Raw genomic sequence first — 22,440 nt, 5'->3', positions numbered from 1 at the left:
TTGAAATTTCCCGGTCCTCTTCAATTTTCCCATATCTGCTTTTTATTTTTATTAAATCACGAGAAAAAACTTTGATAAAATATCGAAGATTTTGTCGATGTCTATCGGCGCTTTTATTCAAGCACTCGTTTACTAGGTGTAATCAAGCGCAAAAGAGACCACATTCTTCTCCTATCATTCTAAAAGTCGGTCACGGTGTCGGTAAAATCGGAAAATCCGGATTGATAACTGGTGCTTAAATCGGGACATAAACGATTTTTTTTTCTTGTCATCGGAGGAAAATAAACTTACAGATGCATTTATTATAGCTCTTAATAAATGACATAGTAATAACTATAACATATTTGTCAAATTTAGTAAGAAATCGTTTTTTTTGCGCCGTCCGCATTGGTTGGCGGATTTAACTTTTAGATGTGGGTAAGTAATTTTTTTATTGATCTTACCCGTGGTAAGTCAAGGTGCCAAAAAAATCCTAGAACACTGAATTGTTGCAATTTTTTTGGAATCCTCTGGATTTATCCATGTAGCGCTATTAAAATTAGAAATATTTGTAATCTCTTATTGCTTCAATTTAAAAATGGTATTAGTTATACTTTTTATTACATTGGCTAATGGCTTTTTTTATGAAATTAATGTAGAAAATGTGAGGAACTATATGTTTTTCCTACGCATTCACAATTTGTTTTGATCCGACGTTATCGACGTCTTGACAACGCCTATTGTTGTATGACATCAGAGAGTGAAATAACCACGTTTATTTCACATGTGAAATTATCGGTTTTTATTTAACTGGGAAATCAATGTAATTTATTGCAACCAATGTAATTAACAAAATATACTTTTACTAAAACTTTAGCGAAAATTTTGTATAAAAAAGAAGATAAAGTATGATTTTTGCCACACTGGCATGAGACAACTCTCCACAAGAGAATGCCTATGTAGTTTACCTTTTCAACTTCTACTAAAGCTTTTTTAAATTCATCCTCTGGCTCTTCGACCTCTTCTTGTGACATTTGACCTCCTGACCTTTGTGATTTCATATCCTCCTGTTCGTCTTCTTCTACAATAGATTCACCCAAAACTGACGGAGGTTGAGATTTACCTCCCTTTTCTGACGATTTCTCTGACGGTGCTTTATCTGACAATTTCTCTGATTTTTTACTTGAGTGGGTTCTGGCTGATCCGACCTTTGACCCAGCATCTGATGACCTTGCACCATAATTTATAACTTCAATTTCTCCTACGTCAGCGTTTGACTGGCGGTCAGTAGGTATCGTGCCGTGCTGTTTGTTGCCGTCTGCAAAGCATTAGTAGTTACAAATAGCAGCATTATAAACACACACAAACATTCAATCTAGCCCATAACCATTACATAGTAATACAAGGCAGACCGACACATATTAGTTAAATTATCTGATGTAAAAAGTAATTCAATTTGTTTTTATATTTGAAAATTCGAAACCGAAACAATTCTTATTTATAACATGCTGTTTGCAATGCTACGAAAAATCATATATATAGTTATAAGCTATCAAAAGTTTTAAATTTAAAAAGAACTGTTCCAGGGAGAAGCAAATGAGTGTGGGGTCATTGTATGCACTTTTTTGGAAGCCCCGACTACCCATAGAAATTTATTTGAACAAATTGCTTCAAATATTTCAATTTTTTTCCCGGAATAGACCAAACTGTGAAATAAAAGTATATTTCACTTCCTGTTAAGAATAAATAAAATATTCTGTAAAATGGCTTTGCCACATTTCAATCTTTAGAAAATATGTGACTTATAATATAGATTTTCAATAGTTTAAGATGTATGGTCTGTCTTGTATTTCATTTTTTATTTCAAAAGAGATAAATTCTCAGATTATTAAATATTTAATTTTCTATAACATAAAAAAAAAAGATTGCATTGTTTCTTCTTTTTCTCATTTTTTTTTATCAAATCAAAATCCAAAACTAAATTGAAATTCTGAGAATTTATTACTTTCAACATACATTTACATTTATTACACACAATCACCATTTAAAATCAATATTATTAAACAAAACAAAAACTCAGTGTAAAAATTTGTTATTTGAAAATGATTTAAAATTGTTCTCTTGCTACTTTATAATTTATTGTTACAATTCAAAATAATCCCTCACTGCAGTAAACATTATTTTAAATAAACAATCAAATGTAGTTATAACTTACGACAAAACAAGAAAACAAAAGCATATCAAAGCAAAGAAGCTAGCTGAAATAAAAAATTTGTAAAGCTAAATAGATAAGCAGTAATAAAAGCAGTAGAAAAGCATTTGTAAAGCTACATAGAAAAGCAGTAGTAAAAGCAGTAGAAAATCATTTGTAAAGCTACATAGAACAGCAGTAGTAAAAGCAGTAGAAAATCATTTGTAAAGCTACATAGAACAGCAGTAGTAAAAGCAGTAGAAAAGCATTTGTAAAGCTACATAGAAAAGCAGTAGTAAAAGCAGTAGAAAAGCATTTGTAAAGCTACATAGAAAAGCAGTAGTAAAAGCAGTAGAAAATCATTTGTAAAGCTACATAGAACAGCAGTAGTAAAAGCAGTAGAAAATCATTTGTAAAGCTACATAGAACAGCAGTAGTAAAAGCAGTAGAAAATCATTTGTAAAGCCTCTTTAAGCTAACTAGTAAGGCCAATAAAAAGAGTATTAGTAAAGCTAGTAATAAAAGCCACTAGTCTCGCAGTCTGGTATAATTTAGTCCTGTCTTATAGTCATAATAAGCCCAACTAGAGATTTTTAATTTCTTCTAATATACCAGATAGTACATGCAAGGTTCAGATGATCGAAGGTGTTTGAAAAAGAGGTGAAGAAAAACTGAACTACACTACACCTAATGGGGATTTTGTCAATTATACCTGTCCACAGTGAGAAGAGGGTGGTAAAGGGTTATTTTCATGCAACATGTTTTGCTATTTTTATTTCACGTGTAGCCGTGAAAAAGGTTCGTTATTCTCTGTGTTTTGTGAAATTTATAAAAAGATCAACATGCAGGAAATTTTTAATTGTTTGTTCATCGTGAAATGGAAATCTTATTTCACGTTCTTCCGTGCAGATACCCCCCTTTTACGCCCCTGTGAAAAGCCACTTCTGTCACCTTTAAATTTACCAATTTATTTTTTCTCAATTATTGTACGGTAAATTTAGAAATTAAGGTTGACATTTTCATATTGTGTATTCCTTTAAAGACAGAAAATCCAAAGAACAATCAAAACTGAAACATACCCGTAGCCAGGGGGTTTGGGGGGTTCAGACGACCCCTCTTGAAAACAAATAATGACTGTTAAAGTCAATGTTCTGTTTGAATTGTGACTGTTAAAGTAGAGTTTTTGAGGCCAAATAACCCCCTCTGGAAATTTATGGCTACAGGCCTGTGAAAATATTGATGAATGATTTAATAGTCTGAGTTTTTGCATTGCAAAATATATAACAATAATTTCTGAATTTACAGTAGTATTCAAATCTTAAATTGTTTTTCCTAAAAAGGTATGATTCCTTTGATAACAGTAAAGAAATATCATGTCCAATCTAAAGGATTTTCTTATAAGGAATTTTCTAGAAGTTTTGCTAGCTTTCTGCCCACTACTAATGCATTGTAATGTGGACAGGTAAAAATGACATTATCCTGACAAGCTGTAGTGTACACGGAGATAAACAAAGCACCATCAGTTTCATGTCAGAAGAAATACAGTGAGATAGACTGAATACACAACTACTGGAAAAAAAGGTTAAAAGGTTAAAATTATAGTACATTCATGATATTGTAAATCAACTTATTTTCAGGAGCAATTCATTTTCACTTCTTTCGCTAGTTCAAAAATAACACAAATATGTTAAACTTGTATCTTTCCTTATTAAACTACATTCAGTAAATTAGAAAATCACGAAATTCAATAGTCAAAAGTGGACGAGAAATGTCACTTAAAAAGGGAAAAAAGTATCTGTGAAAATAAGTTGGTTTAGAGTTACAGTAATTAAGTGCAATAGATGTAGGCATATATTTCTATACAAGGAGGTAACGTTTGTGTAGTAAATCATATTGGAAGTACAAAACTAATTAAAGAAAACAGAGAAATTATAATTACAGTGCAAAACTTCTTCAATCATCTAATCTTTTAAGTAAACAATCATCTAATGAACACATAATAGTACGGTAATTGAAATCAACTTTGTTATTATCAGAATATTTGAATATGAATATGAATTATTAAATCCAATAAAATTGTTTTTTAATCTTATTTTTTAGAAAGTTTGCTCTCTGAAATCACACCATTAGCATTAAAATGTTATGTTTGCACTGTATATTACAAGAACAGATAGAAAATTACAAGATTTGTTAATCATAAATGTACAGTGTAACCTGATTAATCCCACACCTGAATATTCAAACATCCAGCTTTAACCCACTCAGAAAAAAACTGAGTATTCTGACACCCTACTTAATCCAACATTTTTTTCTGGTCACCGAGTTTGTCAGATATCACAGGCTACACTGTATAACTAAATAAAATTCTATCAACTATTATATGGAATATATAACCTCAATAAAAAAACACACAATAAATTGTACATACTTTTAGCAACAGGAACATAAATATGACCTTCCTTGACCCCACCCATGGCAGCAGACATTTGACTTCTTGACCTGACAATACTTTTGCCTGTCTCTTCATCTTTAACAATTTCTATGTCCTCTGGCGTGATCGAGTTATTCTTCAGCGCCTCCAGTAATTCAGGACTTAATTCAGCATCATCTGGAATTTGTGGTATAGACTCCCCATCTGTATTTGATACTGAAAAGAACAGGAAATGATTCAATTGCTTTGAATTATGGGAAAATGCTGACAAAATAGTTTCATGCCAATTATGGGCAGTTTGTTTATGTAAAATAGTCTATGGAATTTTATATTCAAACTCGTCACTCTTAAGGCCATTCAAAAAAGAATGTTGGTTGATCTGGAGGGTAAAAACAGACCTGGCAGGGTTAGGAGAAACCAACAATAATTTTTGCATGGCCTAAACTAGCTCTTGGAATGATAATCATAGTGTCTCCATCTATCTATCTATGACCTAATTTGACACTACAAGTTTTGAATAACCTCTGGCCTTATTAGACACACTGATAATTCACTCTATACTTGTAATGATGTAAACAATTTTATCATCACAAATTTCTCATTCAAACTTTTCTATCACAATTTCTGAGATTAATTTCCTATTTATAACAATCTATTTTGATGTATTCATAAAACAGATTCAAGTTTGTCATATTCAGAAGATACTATCTACAATGTAGACCTTAATGCTATTTTGGGATTTGTGACACTTAATCTTTTGACCTCAAATAGCAATCAATTTTCCATCAATTGTTTACTATTTTTTTACGTCAACATTTTACAGAATCCTTTTTGATGTCCAGTAATGGCAAGCAAATAGTGATAAGGTGTATTTGCACCATTTGTCTTCCCCTGAGTTCTTGTCACATAAATGTAACACTCTTGAGCATTCTGAGGTTTACATTACTCAATGTCTTTACAGTGATGAAGATTATAACACAAAATTGACAAATAATACTCCAAATGGTCTGCAATTTTATTTGCTATGGTCTACATGTTTCGCCTGCAATACATAATGATACATGAAATTGTTCTAAAGGCTTGATATCTTATTAGACGAACTTCCCATGGTTCCTAGTACTTCGCAAGGCTTCTCTTCCAACCTTGCCATTGTTGGAGAAAAATTGACAACTGTACACCTATTTTTGACATGTTTACCTATTGTGTCGGTTTGTTTTGTTCACACATCGTTGTCAATAAAAGGGGATGTAACATGTGTCTGTCATACAAGTGAGAGGTTTAACTAGCTACAAAACCAGGTTTGATCCCCAATTTTCTGCATGTAAGAAAATGCCTGTACCAAGTCAAGAATATGACAGTTGTTATCCATTCCTTTGTTGTGTTAGAGCTTTTCATTTTCGTATTGGATTTTCCTTGGTGTACTGTATTTTTGTTATTTTACTCTTTTCACTTACAGGCAGTCTGTAGTTTTTCTTTGATCAGATCCTTGTATTCACCAGCTGTAGGGCCGGCACTCTTACGACCATTCTCCACCGCTGACCTAATTGCAGCCTGTATAAAAAAATAAATTGTAATTACTAATTCTTTCAAGCCCCAGTAGGCTGATGATTTGAATTTATTATTTAATTCCAGAAAATTAATTGCCATTCAATCTATCAATATTTCATTAGGATTGCACAAAAGTTATGTAAGTAAGCATTAATTACAAACAATTAAATAAAAAAAAAACAAAAAAACAGCAGCATATATACACAAAACCAATTATACATAATGTAAATTATTTTATTTACCTGTGTACATATTTGCAAAATTATATATTATTCGAAATACTAATTAGGATGTTCTTATCCCAGGCATAGATTACCTTAGCCGTAATTGGCACAACTTTTTGGAATGTTGGGTCATCAATGTTTTTCAACTTTGTACTTGTTTGGCTATCAAACAATTTTGATCTGAGCGTCACTGATGAGTCTTATGTAGATGAACTGCGCGCCTGGCGTATAAGATTATAATCCCGGTACCTTTGATAAGAATTATTTGCAGCATTACTACCAAGGTTACAGTTGTCTTTCTGATACAATTCTTTTAATTACTGTAAACCAACTTATTTTCGCGGATACTTTATTTCGCGTTTAGCCCTTTCGATTCCATTTCGCGGTAATTTAATTTCGCGATTTTCTAACTAACTTGATGTAGTTAAATAAGGAAAGATGCAAGTTTTACATATTCGCGATGATTTAAAGTCACGTTATTTTTCTACCCGCGAAAAATAAATCTCTCACGAAATATAGTTGGTTTACAGTATATAGGATAAATATTTTGTGTTTCTTATAATAATTCAGACCCTACAATAATCAATCTCTCCTTCTATAACAAAAAGGCCTGAACATTCAGCCAACAGTAACAGCTTGATTATATTCATAAAGGTAAGGCTTCTTCAGAATAAGATTGACAATTTTTTATTGACTAGGAATTTAGTTAGGGGAGATTAATATTGTGTGAAAGTTCAAAAGGTCAAGGTTGCTTGGGGTTAAAGTTCCTTACTTGATCTCCTTGTGTGTCTTGAACTGACTGACTTCTGGATATGATACGAGGGGCGTTCTTTTCTAACCATAACTCGGCTGCTTGCTATAAAATGTATTAGTAACATAAGCAAAATTAATCAACACAAAAGCAAAAAACAAATTTCATTGAATTTTAAATGACACAGCCATCATTATATAAAACACGCACACACACACTTAAAAAAAATGTAGAACATGTACAGTTTACACATGAAATTATAAACAAAATAAATCTACCATATACTGTAAATTCAGAAATTATTGAGCCCATCTATTACTGCAATTTTGTAAATTTAGACTAAAATGCAATTTTAATTTTTGCACTATTAAGAAAAATCATGTTTAATTCATATAAAAAATTTCAAAACGCGAGTTTAAATTATTGCGATTATAACCCTGCCGCATTTTTCGCAATAATAAAAACATCGCAGTAATTTCTGAATTTACAGTAGTTTGAAACATTAAAAAATAATCAAAAGATCAGCATTAAAAGTCACATTTATTATTAGTTTAATCAAATAGCATTTATAATATTATCTAAAGCCGCTGAGATATTGCACTTGTTTGTTAGGAAATTTTATAGTTACAAATTCTTGCAAAGCTTGAGATATTTATAAATTATTAAAATACAGATCAATTATCTAAGCTTCGTTTAGGTCTAAGGATCTGAAAACCCTCTGTTTTACGTTCAGTTTTAAAGACTTTTCTGGTTTTGTCAGATTAGTGATATACATTTTCAAAAATCTGAAAGCTGAAATTTCATTGGCTGATGTATAGGAAGCAGAATGGAGTATTGTCAGTAAATCCTTGTAAGCAAAGCAAAACACAGGACCTGCATTTTAATCAGATTAATTTACATTATTTCAATAGTTAATAACAATCAACCTTTCAAAGTAACACTATAAGTTGTTAAATTATTTTAAGCAAAATCATTAGATGTCAATTTCCAAAACCATCAGATTTTATTTTTTCCATGTCATATATTGGAAAACAGTTTTATCTGCAATCAAATCATAATTGACACAAAACACAACTTATAAGGGAGATAGCTCACAAACATTTCTGTCTGCAATGGGGGGACAATTTATAGGGGAGATAGCTCACAAACATTTCTGTCTGCAATGGAGGGACAATTTATAGGGGACATAGCTCACAAACATTTCTGTCTGAAATGGGGGACAATTTATAGGGGAGATAGCTCACAAACATTTCTGCCTGCAATAAAAAAATAAATGAGGGGAGACAACTCATAAACACCACTGCCTGCAATGAACACATTAATGAGAGGAGACAACTCATAGGGGAGATAACTCATAAACATCTCTGCCTGCAATAAAAACATAAATGAGGGGAGTCAACTCATAGGAGAGATAATTCACAAACACTTGCAATGAAAACATAAATGAGAGGGAGATAATTCACAAACACTTCTTCCTGCAATAAAACCATTAATGAAGGGAGACAACTCATGGGGGATATAATTAGCATACACTTCTGACATCCATGAAGGGGAGACAATTCATATGGGAGATAACTCACTCTAGCATCTTTCTCCAGGTCCTGGCCACTGTCACTTCTACTCAGTGTGGATGCAGCGATATTTCTGGCTGTGTCCTCCAACACATTAATAATATCTTTCTCTGAAATCTGCTGTGATTGTATAGATTGGCCGGATCCTAAAAGTAGTACAAAATTGTATATTTTTTCAAGTTTGAAAAACAATTAGGACATCTACTTCAAAAAGCCTTTGTAAAAAACTAAAATAATTCATCTGGAAACCTGTTTCTTGCAAGAGGATATACATAAAGAAAAAAAAAAAGGGAATTATAAAGTTAATTTGTAACAGCTTGAGACAGATTTTTCCTGATTTTTGTATTTATTTTATTCTATAACTTCTTTGTGTACAAGTAACTACTCATATGTAATTGACCAATTGCAAGACAACTTAACCAATTGGTTTAATCTTTTTAAATATTGCAGATAAAGAAAGCAAATGAAGAAAGTAAAAAAATGTTTTTAAATAAAACATGCATATTATCCAGGATGCACTTTGAGCTATAAATAAATCATCATTAGGAAAATTACAAGATTCTGAAACAGTGTGAAATGCATGCAAATTCCAAGTGCAAAACAATAGTAATAAAATAGATATCTGAAATTGAAATTCATTTTTTATTGCTGCTAGCTGAACATACTGATACTACTTGCGTTATGAAAATGAAATTAAAACACTGGAAAATTCATATAAAACAAAAGCAAAAGACAATTTAATCTGCAACAAAATTTGTTCACAAATACATAATTGTTTAGAATATAATGTGAATAAATACTACACACATACATGGTGAAAACATTGTGTGAATAAAAAACAATATAACAATCAAAGAGAAAAAAAACACAGCAGTAAACATTGTATGGCAGTGCTCAGTTAGTCAAATCACAATTGTGGTACTATCCTGAAACAAATATTGTGAAGGGTAAGTAACTCAAGTTAATCCTTTCCAAGGGAGATAACTGAATCCATTCCAAGGCGGATAACAAGGTCATTTATCAATAGATCACTTTTAAGTTATGTCCTTCACTAGAAAAGTTCACCAATCGTGTGCACATTCATTACTTCAATTACCTGCAGATAAAGGCTATCGCCTGTATAATAATCCTGCTCAATTAAAGTTGGCCAAATGTTTTTTGTGATCGTCATTATGCGGGATAAACTTGAAATAATATTTGTTTTATAAGTACTAAATTACAATTCCCTATTGACAGCAGTGCTGATTTTCAACTATAAAACTAATATTAAAGTTATCAGAATGATTTGTGCAATAAAGCATCATATTTTTTCTACCACTTGCTCAAAATGGGAAAGATTTATTGACGATCCCCCTAAATGCACGATTGATGTTAACTTATAAAAATTAAAGTTTTTGACAAAAATGTAAAGAACTCAAAAGTTGTCTATCTGTGAAATCTCAGTGTAGACATTCCAAGGGTGAAAACAAGGTAGTCAATCAATTAACTATGTGAAAAAAGGGTAATAACTCAGTGAAGCCATTCCAAGGGAGATAAAACTAGATTATCAATCATTGAAATGTCAGTTATTATAACCATGTGAAAATGAGTGGATTCATTCAAAAAAAGAACAGAAACTTGGTGAAGAAAATATGTATTGGTAGAATGGTATTGCACACTACATAGCACTTGTGAATGGTGTATTCATTCTTGAATGATAGAACTAAGTCTGGTTTTCTTGTAGTGTTGGGTTCCTGCATCATTTAAATCAAACAAATCTCCTTTTTATCCTTTTTGAATATGGAAATAACAATAGTGTAAACCAATTAATTATCACGAGCAATTGAAAACGATGTGATTATAATTGTTTTAATAAACTTGGGCCTTCCCTGATATAAATACCATCAGGAAAATAAGGAAACGACAAAAAAATTGCTTTGATATCATCTAGAAAGATATTAAAGTATTCACAAAATTTAGTTCTTTTACAGCTTCTTATACCTTCCATTTATTTTTTTGCTCTATTTATCATTGAGTAAATAGTTCTATGATGTTATTTTAATATTCGTTTAAATAAAGACTATTCGCTTAAATAAAGACTATCTACTTTTAATATTTCTTAATAGTATAATTATCATACTGATTTGTTTAATGTAAAATATATAGTATACATTGTCTAAACTAATTGACCTAAATTTTGAACTATTTGTGCCACAAATTGTGAATGTGTATCATTGTGTACCATTCAGTGAGCTGTGAGTGTGATCCACACATTTACTACCTTCTCTATGAAGTTTCTCTGAAGGCCCTGATTCTGCATGAGCTACATCTTCACCAGGCCCCAATTCAGCATGATCAGCTTTCTCAGTAGGCCCTGATTCAGCTTCAATCTTGGAGGAGGCTGAGCCTACCTTAGAATCTGAAGGAAGTGCAGGAGAGGAAGGTTTTTCATTGGTTGGGGAAGGAGTTGAATCAGATCCAGATGGGATAACTATATGTTTTTCACTACCTGGCCTTGAAGGAGCTACAGTTCCCAATGATGATTGAGATTTTTTCCTGCTCTCTTTATCAGATTCTTTTCCATCAGTTTCACGTTCCTTTTCCTCATTCAGAGGTGGAGTTACTGCCCCTTCATCCGAAGACTTATGACTATTGGATTTTTCAAGTGAATTGGTCTCCCTTTCCCCTTCTTGATCTTCTCTTGGAGTATCTAGTTCATGTTCTTGTTCAGCCTCCAGCAAAGGGTCTATTATTGGGGTCTCTGGATCATGGCGACTGGATGTTCTTGAATAGCTCTGAATAGAGACTTTAGAAAGTCTTCCTTCTCGTTTGGACAACGTATTGGCTTTACGTTCAGCATCAGACATACTGGATCGTCTCCCTTGATCATTAATGGCCGTCTTACTTCCAGACCTCATTTCTAACTGTGAAAAACTTCTTCTCTTATCAGAAAGTTTACTACGACTAATACTTTTTCTTCCGCCACTTTCTCGAGACATTTGCCGTTCTGATGAACCATCATCAAAAACTTCTTCTTCATGACGGGATAATCTGGAAACTAAACCATGATTGTCTTCCGTGTTTATTGGTGTTCCAGGAGTTACGTGCCCATCAGTGGGTGCTGTCCCTGGTTTGGCTACTGGTACAGAGACGTGAGAAATAGCCACAGATTTATCAGGACTTAGGTCCCCTGGATAATCAATGCCTTCTTCTGTTTTTTCTGTTGCTCTGCTTAGCAGCATTGTAAATTCTTTTGAGTTTTCATCTAAAATGTCATTAAATATAACCAATGGTAATCAGATATATCAAACATTCTGTTTTTAATCAACACTTAATTGATTTTTAGCATTTACAATTCAGACGCATCACTTTAACGAAAGATAGATTCTTAATACAAATTTGGAAAAACTAATTTCACCATATTCAAGAGACATTACTAGAATTCAAAATTTTGTTTGCCCATGCAAAATATTAGTTTGATAGATTGCAGATTTTTTTTTTAAAGAGGCTTTGGGCAACTGGTTAAAATTAAAGTAGAAATGGTCCCTGTTTCTGAAAAATAACTTGTTAGAACTGCAAAATGTTTCTGATCTTCATCATTTAATTGCTATGCAAATTAGAACATACATTGTATGACATCACTGATAAAAATGGCAAATACTATATATGGATTCATTTTTATCATTTGGAAAGTAAACAAATATAATTGTCAGATTTTCGGAATCCTCTGGTTTTATCCATTTGTCAATGCCTTGAAAAATTTTGCCCACTAACCCCAATTTTTCTTTTTATAAATCTTTTACGTGTATAATTATAAGCCATCTGTAAAAGTCTTATAAAATCCTTGTTATTTTTAAATAGTTTTTGAGAACTTAAACATGTCAATGATAAAGCTATGAAAAGCCAAGAGAGAACATTTTCCCACCACAATTTCAATGGCTAATATCTCAAAACACGCATCCGGACCTATATATTTTTTTTGCTCTTTTGGTTCCTTTATTAATCCCCTATTAATATATACTAGTGCTATGAAAAGCTTGTTATTTTGAATCTGAGTAGCGAACATCCCCAATTTGCTGAAATAAAAGCACACAATGATTACTTACAAATATATATACAGTAGTTAATCTATGATAAAGGTTTGTCATTCAGAGGTTATTAATCAATTTTACTCTTTAAGGTGGTACCTAACATCTTAACTAAAATTAATTTGGCTCTTTTAATTTTCTTAAAATTTTGACAAAATATTTACTTTGACCGTTTGACAAAAATATAAAAAAATCAAAAACCGTTTAATCAGAAATATTACACTGGTTATATAGCAGTTTGACAAACACTTAGTTTGATCATTGAGAAGCTTAATATTCTCTTTAGAACACAACCTCATTAAAACATTCTACTGATTTTACAGAGTTATCTCCCTGTAGTGTTAGGTACCACCTTAAACATGTTAAAAGAAATGTTTTTAAACAACCTTCTAACTGACATTTCAGATGTTAATGCAACTGTCTGATAGTCTCCTTTGATAGATAACCAAACATGTATAGGCAACATTTAGAACTAATTTCCTAATGCCTGAAGGGGAAGACTTTGGTTAGCTTGCTTGCTTTGTTAGTATAAACGTTTGCTAAATTATTGTAACTAAGATTGACATCAGCAAACAATATAAATAGGCATACTGAAAACTGGGACCTGTATATATGATACATGCATTTGAATTTGATTGGAGGTCATCCCAAATACAATTGTACAATATACAAACAAAGCAAGCAAGCTAACCAAAGTCTTGCTCTACACGCAGTAGGAAATTAGCTCTAAAAATAAAATTGTTGTAAGGTAGAATTTGCTGTAAATTTGCTTTTGATTTGTTCAATTTCCATTACATTTTTTGCCAGAATTAAGATTTTATGAAAAAGACAACCATTGATTGAAAAATATTTTTCAAACAATTTGGAAGTGTGTTTCCAGTAGAATTTGATTCATTTAATTAATCAAAAGGTATAACATATAAAATTGAGGAAGAAACTACTGTATATATGTTTATTAAAAATAAGGAAACATAATAAAACCCATTTTCCAAGGGGAATCACGCAAACCACACTGTTACATGGGAAGAAAAAAAATATTGTAAAACCTTCAGAGGTTAGAAATTCTGCCAATCATATACTGGCACAGAGTGAAAGGAATATTCCAATCTATTTAACCTCATTCAATTGGTTAATATTCTGGCCAATCATATACTGTGTAAAATAGTGGAAAAGGGGATAACTCAGTGAAGTCAATCAAAGGGAGATAACACTCTGTTAAGCCTGATTTCATTAGTTGTATGATATATAGGTGGCACTCATACTCCATCAAACAGTGAAAGAGGGGATAACTCAGTGAATTCAATCAAAGGGAGGTAACACATGGTGAAGCCTGATTCCATTAGTTTTCTGATATATAGGTGGCACTCATACTCCATCAAACAGTGAAAGAGAAGATAACTCAGTGAAGTCAAACCAAGGGAGGTAACACTGCCAGATTCAGTCTTGGCTACCTGAACGAAAAGGCAATCCTGGTAAACTGCTAGCTCTGTTCATTTGGTTTACAATACCAGCAAATTCTGGATCTGTGTCTTTGGGTATGTAACTCCACGAGTTTATAGACAGAGTGGCATCAATATCCCCACCTGTATAGTCTATTTCTAAATATTCAGAAAGGGGAATCATTTAAATATAAGCCACTTCAATAAGTACAGTCTATTTCTAAATATTCTGAAAGGGGATTCATTTAATAATAAGCCACTTCAATATACATAGTCTGTTTCTACATATTTAGAAAGGGAATCATTTAATAATAAGCCACTTAAATATTATCATCATTAGTATTTTATTTCTAAAAATTCAAAAACTTTAAAAGGGAATCATTAAATAATAAGCCACTTGAATACATATGTATAGTCTATTTCGAAATGTTTAGAAAGGGGAATAATTTAATAATAAATCACTTGATTCAGAGAGGGGAATCATTTAATCCCTTGAAAATAATCATCATTAGTATAGTCTATTTCTAAAAATTCAAAAACTTTGAAAGGGAATCATTTAATAATTATCGGTGGCTTGATTATATTCATCATTAGAATAGTCTATTTATAAATATTCAGAAAGGGAATCGTTTAATAATAAGCCACTTGAATATGTTCATCATCTGTATAGTCTATATATTCAAAAAGGGTATCATTTTTACAAAAATTTAAACAACTACAGATTACCAATACCTGTACATTGTACATAGTCTATTTCTTAATATTCAATATTATATTATATTCACATAAATAAAATATTAAAACAAATGAGTTAATTTAACATACATAAATTTACAACATGAATTTGTCTTTGGAAATTTATTGATTGATATTCTCATTGTGCCTATCTGTATAGTGTATTTCTTATTATATTAACTAATCTTGAGATTAACAACAGCAATAGTGAATGACCCAGAAATCGGTCAGAAAATGTGATCTCTTGATGAGTCGTTACACACCTACTGTCCTTGATTTCATTTTGCTTTGTTTCAGTTTTCCAATATTTAAAAACTGATTTTTAAAATTACATGAAAAGAAACAGTCAAAATAGAACTCACATAAAAATATCTAGGATGCACAAGTTTTAAGTCCTAAATCAAAATGATATAAAAAAAACTCAATTGAAAATCAAAAATCTGCAAGCAGGTAATGGCTACATTATCATCCACAGCAGCAAATATAAAGCAATCAGCATTTATTTAGAATGATTTGAAAGGGAAGATAACTCTAAAAATAAAAGTAGTGTAACCTGCCTTTATCGAGGAATTTTCAATAAAAAAAATGGTAAACAAAGTAGCAAATTTACCTTGATTAGGCAAAATGGGCAAGCTGATATTTTAAACAGTAGCGATGTCTAGTCATTTGCAATTCGCCTTTTCAGAATCTAATGCATTCTGGGTAATATTTCAAAAACGTACACCAAAATGTTGTGATAGGTTAAGAATGTTCTAAACAATGGAAATCCATCCAATGGGGTAACGTTATTTTTATTTTGGTGTCAAACAATGAGATTACCCATAGTCCTCTAGTTTCTGAAAAGGCCAATTAAAAGCTAAAGTTCAAACAAATAAAAGTTCAAAAACCAAGCAAATACAAATTTGTTCAACTGCATCTCAATTGCAACACAGAGATAATATTTGTCACGCATAATAAATAAAACACATTTACATAGTAAGCAACAAAGACAAGCCCAATACCATATCACAGGACACAATTATGAGCAGTTAACAAATAATTTCTTGACATGCCTTACACCGAGCAACTTTCACACAATACATACATTAATAATTAGCTTTTTGGTACATAAAACAAGACAAGCCCTACAAAATTAATAACTGGACAAAACAAATACGAGCAATTTACAAATAAATACTGAACACACCCAAAACCCAGCCAGTAACAAACCTTCAAAACCCTCATCTTTGTCCTTAGATGAGGCAGAAAATCGTACAGTTTTATTAAAGGACGATAAAGAATTTGATTTTGATTTGAGACTAGGCTGTCGCTGGACTATTGGTCTTCTAGGCGGAATAGGTCTTTTTTCTTCATAAAAATAAATACCCAGTCAGAGTAAAGATATAGAAAGTACACATATATTTCAACAGCAAAAATATAATATATATGAATTTGTATAATGTATCCAAACCTTGCTCTTCTGTCAATGAAAAAAAAAGAATACTGCAGAATGATATAATTATAAAAATGTCTATCAAGTAAATTTGACGAGCAGTAGAAGAAGATGTCATCCTGAATTCCTAAAAAAATTAAGTATTCTTTCACTGATCCCTTACATTAACCATTAATTCCCAAATTCCACTGAAAATAATGACCCTATCTGGAATTTCCAGCAAAATTTCTTTTTACTGGTAAGTACTTCACACTGAACCAATATATCTATTGATCTTGTAAAATTAGAAAAGAAAAAAAAATCCAGGAATATTTGTGAATTTTCAAATAAAAATTCATCCATAAGGTCATTTATGGGTCCCTTAAAAATAGCCTCAATTTAAAAGATGGGAATTTTTGGACCTTTTTCTTTTTTGTAGATTAATCAAAATTTCCGTACAAGAAAATACAGGCTCTTAACCTTTTACTCTCACTTAAATTGAAACCCAGATTAATGAAGGAAAAAAATCAGTATAATAAAAAGACACTCTTTTCAACATGATGTATATTACTTTTTTTTATAATAGGGGCAATATTTTCTTTATTTTTTTTTACCTAAAATATTCCTCTTTTATTTTACTTATCAGTACATGCATATGAACTTCATGAACGGAGCTGAAATTATTAATACAATTATTATTATAATATTTGTGCATACCTCGTTTATGTGCATAATTTCTCATGTCCTCCCTTTGGACGCCTCGTCTTCTCTTCCAAACATCTGGTTCATCATCAGATTCCTGATCACTTATCAAATCTGTAAAATGTTTTTTTATTTATCATTTTATCAATGAACTTTATATTAAATCAGAGAATTTACAATTAATATTTTACAGATTACATTGAAGTAACAAATAAATTCTTTTGTTTTCCCAACATATTAAAGGGAGAGAACTGAAGTTTAAAACAGATATTTGGTAAATTAAATTAAGAGGGTGAAGTTATCTCCCTTTTTAGAGGTTTGGTAATTCCTGTGAAGTTGTCTCCCTTTTAGAGGTTTGGTAAATCCTGGGAAGTTATCTCCCCTTTTAAAGGTTTGGTAAATCCTGTGAAGTTGTCTCCCTTTATAAAGGTTTGGTAAATCCTGTGAAGTTATCTCACTTTTTAAAGGTTTGGTAAATCCTGTGAAATTGTCTCCCTTTTTAAAGGTTTGGTAAATCCTGTGGTTATCTCCCTTTTTAAAGGTTTGTGCATATCCTGCAAAGTTGTCTTCCTTAAGAGAATACATTTTGTACAAAAGTCAAAATAGAGACAATTAAAAACAGATAATACGTAGACTCCAAAATATAATCCACCACCAAAAATATATATTCTCAAACAAAATCAATACACTACAAAGTATGTGAGAAAAATCTATGTCGTGTGGAAAATGCATGCACATGCCATTCAAATGTACCACCCTGAAACAACAAATAAGGTCAGGTAGGGATGAGAAAAATCTATGTTCTGTGGAAAATGCATGCACATGCCATTCAAATGTATACCACCCTGAAACAACAAATAAGGTCAGGTAGGGATAAGGTGTGATAAGGAAAAAACATGAATATAAATTAGGATAAAATAAAAAAAATAATGAGGATTTAAAAAGGAAGAAAACATATATCATAAATATATATGCAAAACAGGTAAAATATTGGAATCAGCAAAAAATTATTTGAGGAAAGTACAATTGTCAAGTTTCCAGACTCCATGCACCAAATGGAAAAGGTGAAAAACAAAAGAAGTCTCTTTCTGATACATAAAAGGTGAAAGTCCAGTAGAGACAGGGAGAGAGACATGGGGATTTGTTTTCCAATACCTTGTTCTGAGAGAGAGGTCTCGTGGACACTTATCTGACCTTCTGTTTCTTCTTCTTTGATTTTACTTTCTGTTTCTAGAGTAGATTTTGTTACTTATAATTGATCAAAATTTAATATAATAAAGGGTTTTTAATTAATTTTATTGTTTTGAGATAATTGTTTAAGTAAAGTCAATTCTATATCAGTAGAGGGGGGTTCATTATGGTTTAAATTTGCCATTCAGAAATAAAATTTAATTTAATTTTTCTAAACAAATAAATTCAAATATTCAGCTACCCCAAAGTCCTTATTTCAATTTGTTAATAACTTTCTTCCGTATTATCTATTCATATTTTTATTTTTTCAACTTAGCTTTAAACCGTAGATGTGTAATTCAGTTCTATCAAGCACATTTGGTTGTATAACAGTGTGTGTGGGTGTTCACTACCATGTAAAATCTGGCATAAATCCTGACCCATTATATTTTTTGATTTTTTTTACCTGATTTGTATTTATCAATTAATATGTCTGACAAGCTAGAACCTAAAATAACCCAGATATTTTTTTTTTAAAACCAACACTGAACATTAAATAAAAATATCTACTGGTTGTGGATTAATTTATTTTTTAGTGAATACCAATTTTCGTGGATTGACGAACTCTTGCATTTTAGTTGATAATTGGTTTCGTGGTTTTAAAAAAATTCTTTTTCAAAATTTGAATCGTGGTTCCTGGCCATCCAACGTTTGAAACACTTATTAGATATTAAATTTTCAATGATCTTTTTCAACACTGTGTAAAAATATTTCCTTTTCTAAATAGTTGAGAAACATTTATTAGAAATTAAATTTTCAATGATATTTTTAAATGCTGTGTAAAAATATTTCCTTTTCTCAATCGTTGAGAAACACTTACTAGATATTAAATTTTCAGTGATATTTTTAAACGCTGTGTAAAAATATTTCCTTTTCTCAATTATTAGATAATAAATTTTCAATGATATTTTTAAACACTTTGTAAATATTTTTTCCTTTTCTTACCTCTGCCAAAGTAACGATTAGCATCGCCAACATTTTCTATATGTTGTTGTTCTGGGCGTGTGTGGGCTTCAATGTGCCCGCCCACACTAATGGGTTCCCCATCAGGACCAATCACAATGCTACCTTTATTACTGTCTTCAGGTAAACTACCGGCTAAACAAAATGGAAAAAATAAACTAAACATAAAAAAAACTAACCAGTGCATATAAAACTATTGGTGTGTCTACGTAAGCAAAATAAAAGTACATGTATAAGCAAAGGGTGAAAATCAGTGAAAAAATATATACTTAAGGTGGTACCTAACACTGCAGGGAGATAACTCTGTAAAATCAGCTAAACGTTTTAATTACGTTGTGTTGTAAATGGAATATTAAGCTTCTCAATGATCAAAATTGGTGTTTGTCAAACTGCTATATAACCAGTGTAATTTTTCTGACAAAACGGTTGGTTCAAAGTTTTTGAAATTTTTATATTTTTGTTAAAGGGTCAAAGTAAATACTTTGACAAAATTTTATGAAAATTAAACGAGCCAAATTTTAGTTAAAGTGTTGGATACCACCTTAATAATCTTGAATTAGAGTTCTAATATTTTTTTTCAGAATTCTAATAATTTATTTTAGAATTCTAGTAAATACAACCTTAACATCATCAGAATTTCATCTCTTTCAACAAAATCAAACAATTGACAAAAAAAGTGTGTTTTGGGTTCCCTTTCGGTACATCTATAAGTCACGATTATTTTTAGTCACAATCCAGAATATGTCCTGTTTTCAAAGAGTCTAGTTCTGTTTATTGTTCATACTGACTTCCAAGAATGTCTCCTTTTTGCAATGTTTTAGAATATTTTTTCAAGTCAATTTAATTTTGAGTCACATTGGAGTCAATAAAACCCAAAACAAACCTTTTTTTTTCCTCTGCCCTATAAATAATACTTTATATTTCAACACTCTGAATTCTTCCATTAAACTTTCACTTATAATCAATTTTGATTTTATTAACTGATATTCTAACTTTTTTTCACTGATTTTATAAGTGTATATATTTAAGCAAACTGTGACATACTGAAACTAAAATAATAATAATAAAATTGTGAATATATATGAATGATTTAAAACCTACAAAAAAGAAAATATATAAAAAAAGTATTACCAAAATCCCTTTTCTATTCATATCGTTTTAGATAAAAGGAGTTGTTGGGTATACACTTATGAGATATAACCCAACTATATGAAAAAACACAAAAGTCATCTACATATAAGAAACAGAAAAAACAACTATCCAAAAGTTATCCCGTTTTCTATCCATTACCAAAATAAATCCTTCCATCGGTCTACATAAATTCCAAATCTATCCCCTCCTCTTCCAGTACTAAAATAAATCCATCAACCATTTTACATAAATTCCAAATCTATCCCCTCCTCTTCCAGTACTAAAATAAATCCATTATCCCTTAATCTTCCACAATTCTATATAAATTCCAAAATAAATCCATTCATAAGTCTACATAAAATTTCAAAGTTATCCCTTAATCTTCCACCATTCTACATATATCCAAAAATAAATCCTTCCATCAGTCTAAATAAATTTCAAAAGTTTAATTCCATCTGATGTCCAGTACCAAAACCAATCCATCCACCGTTCTACATATAATTATAAATCTTTTACTGTTTCCTGAACTCGTTGAACTTTTCTTGAGTATTCCTGATTTTTTTCCCACAGTATCTTGGCTTGAACCTTCAGACATATTATCACTCTTCTCTGTACTGCCATCTTCCGTAGAATTCTCATCCTGTTTTTCTTCTTTCTCATTTCTTTCTTTTTCTTTTCTTTGTTTCATTCTGTTTTGTAAAATCATCCTTCTCTCTATTTCTTTCAATGATTTAGCATCAAGTTTCTGATATTCAGCGACCTTGTCTATAACCTCATCATCATCATCATCATCATCATCGTCATCATCTTTATCATTATAATCATCATCGTCCTTATGGTCAGTTGATAAAGCGAGCCAATGTTTATTTACATCCTCTCTCCTGTCAACATAACTCAAATCATCGCTTTCTTCTGCTGAGCTGTTGAAATAATGTTCAGCATCTAATTTCGGTCTAGAGGTATCATGAAGAAAATTTAACAGCTCTATTTCTTCATCAAACTCAACACGTTCTTCAGGAAAGATGTCTTCGAATTCCAGCTCTTCCGATGTTGTTTTCATAAATCCATCTTTCACAACACCCCCCTTCCTCATCATGTCATATTCCTCATTTTCAGTTTTTGTTTTTGAAAATGGGTTCATTTTAACATTTTCAGTTCTTTTTAACGGTTCAGTATTAATATTACTGTCTTCCCCAACTCTGACTGTATAATCTCGCCTTTTTAATGACTCTGAGTTCAAGGTCGTCCATTCTTTTATACTAAATGAACTCAGACTCAACGACAGCAGACGGTCTTTACTCAGGTCTGTACTTCTTTGTTTCACTGACGATAATGATTTTGAAGTTTCCTTTGAATTCTTTAATCTTTCATTTGTTGAAGTACTAGGACTCTCAGAGAAATTTCCCTTTGTATTTATTTTTCTTCCTTCATCTGAATCTAGCCTGAAGCGTACAGATTTCATCTTTTTGTCAGGATCAGAGCCTTTAGACTTTTTTATACTGTTCCTTTCAAAATCCTTGTACGGATCCTCTATCCCAAATAAACCCTTATTTAAGGTTTGGAGCACTTTTTGCCTTTCATCAGTTTCATGCCCATCAGTTTTAAGTCTATCTAAATTTTCAATTGGTTCTTCTATCAAAACAGATAAGCGCCTTTTCCTATCTATTAAATCCAACCTAAAACTTGAAGCTCGCCTTTTTCTATCAAGAACATAATTTGGTTGAGGAGGAAGAATACGCATAAACTCGTTTTTCTCAGCTGACATTTCTACAAAACTTCTTGACCTTTCAATGCCCTCTATGGTAGAATCAATGTATTTGCCCCTCTGATTATTGTCATTTTCTTTTGCCCTATTATTTTTGGTCAGTTTTTCAGTTTTACCAAAATCCTGAACTTCATACTTTAGTTTAACTTTATAATCTTGAACTTCATCTTTTGCTGATATTTCCTTCTTTGTCATGGAATCCTCTTCCTCAACATCTTTAAACGATTGCATAATTGCCAAGGTAACAAGACATTTGGTCAGGTCATTGGATTCAGATATATTTTTTACAGGAAGTTCTTTAG

General features: G+C 31.3%; 1 protein-coding gene across 47 annotated transcripts in view; it reads right to left on the bottom strand.

The window, feature by feature from the left end:
* LOC139503786 (uncharacterized protein KIAA2012 homolog) overlaps window positions 1–22,440 on the bottom strand; it is a 97,636-nt gene that overhangs the window by 24,211 nt on the left and 50,985 nt on the right. For 9 of the 47 annotated variants that reach the window (XM_071293713.1, XM_071293701.1, XM_071293710.1 and 6 more), the window contains 7 exons: window positions 19,225–19,377; window positions 17,065–17,163; window positions 8,705–8,841; window positions 7,146–7,229; window positions 6,056–6,152; window positions 4,599–4,817; window positions 948–1,297 (listed from right to left, as the gene is read on the bottom strand). In XM_071293713.1, coding sequence (XP_071149814.1) covers window positions 948–1,297; window positions 4,599–4,817; window positions 6,056–6,152; window positions 7,146–7,229; window positions 8,705–8,841; window positions 17,065–17,163; window positions 19,225–19,377 — 1,139 coding nt within the window. Of the gene's footprint in view, window positions 1–947; window positions 1,298–4,598; window positions 4,818–6,055; window positions 6,153–7,145; window positions 7,230–8,704; window positions 8,842–10,955; window positions 11,940–14,213; window positions 14,361–16,145; window positions 16,284–17,064; window positions 17,164–18,204; window positions 18,280–18,685; window positions 18,728–19,224; window positions 19,378–22,440 lie in introns of all 47 variants that reach the window. The other 38 variants (XM_071293677.1, XM_071293667.1, XM_071293673.1 and 35 more) reach the window with 21 other exon arrangements.

This window comes from Mytilus edulis, chromosome 14 (genome assembly GCF_963676685.1).
Source record: "Mytilus edulis chromosome 14, xbMytEdul2.2, whole genome shotgun sequence".
Lineage (NCBI taxonomy): Eukaryota > Metazoa > Mollusca > Bivalvia > Mytilida > Mytilidae > Mytilus > Mytilus edulis.
Note: the sequence above shows the minus strand (reverse complement) of the source record. Positions and strands in the feature narration are given on the sequence as shown.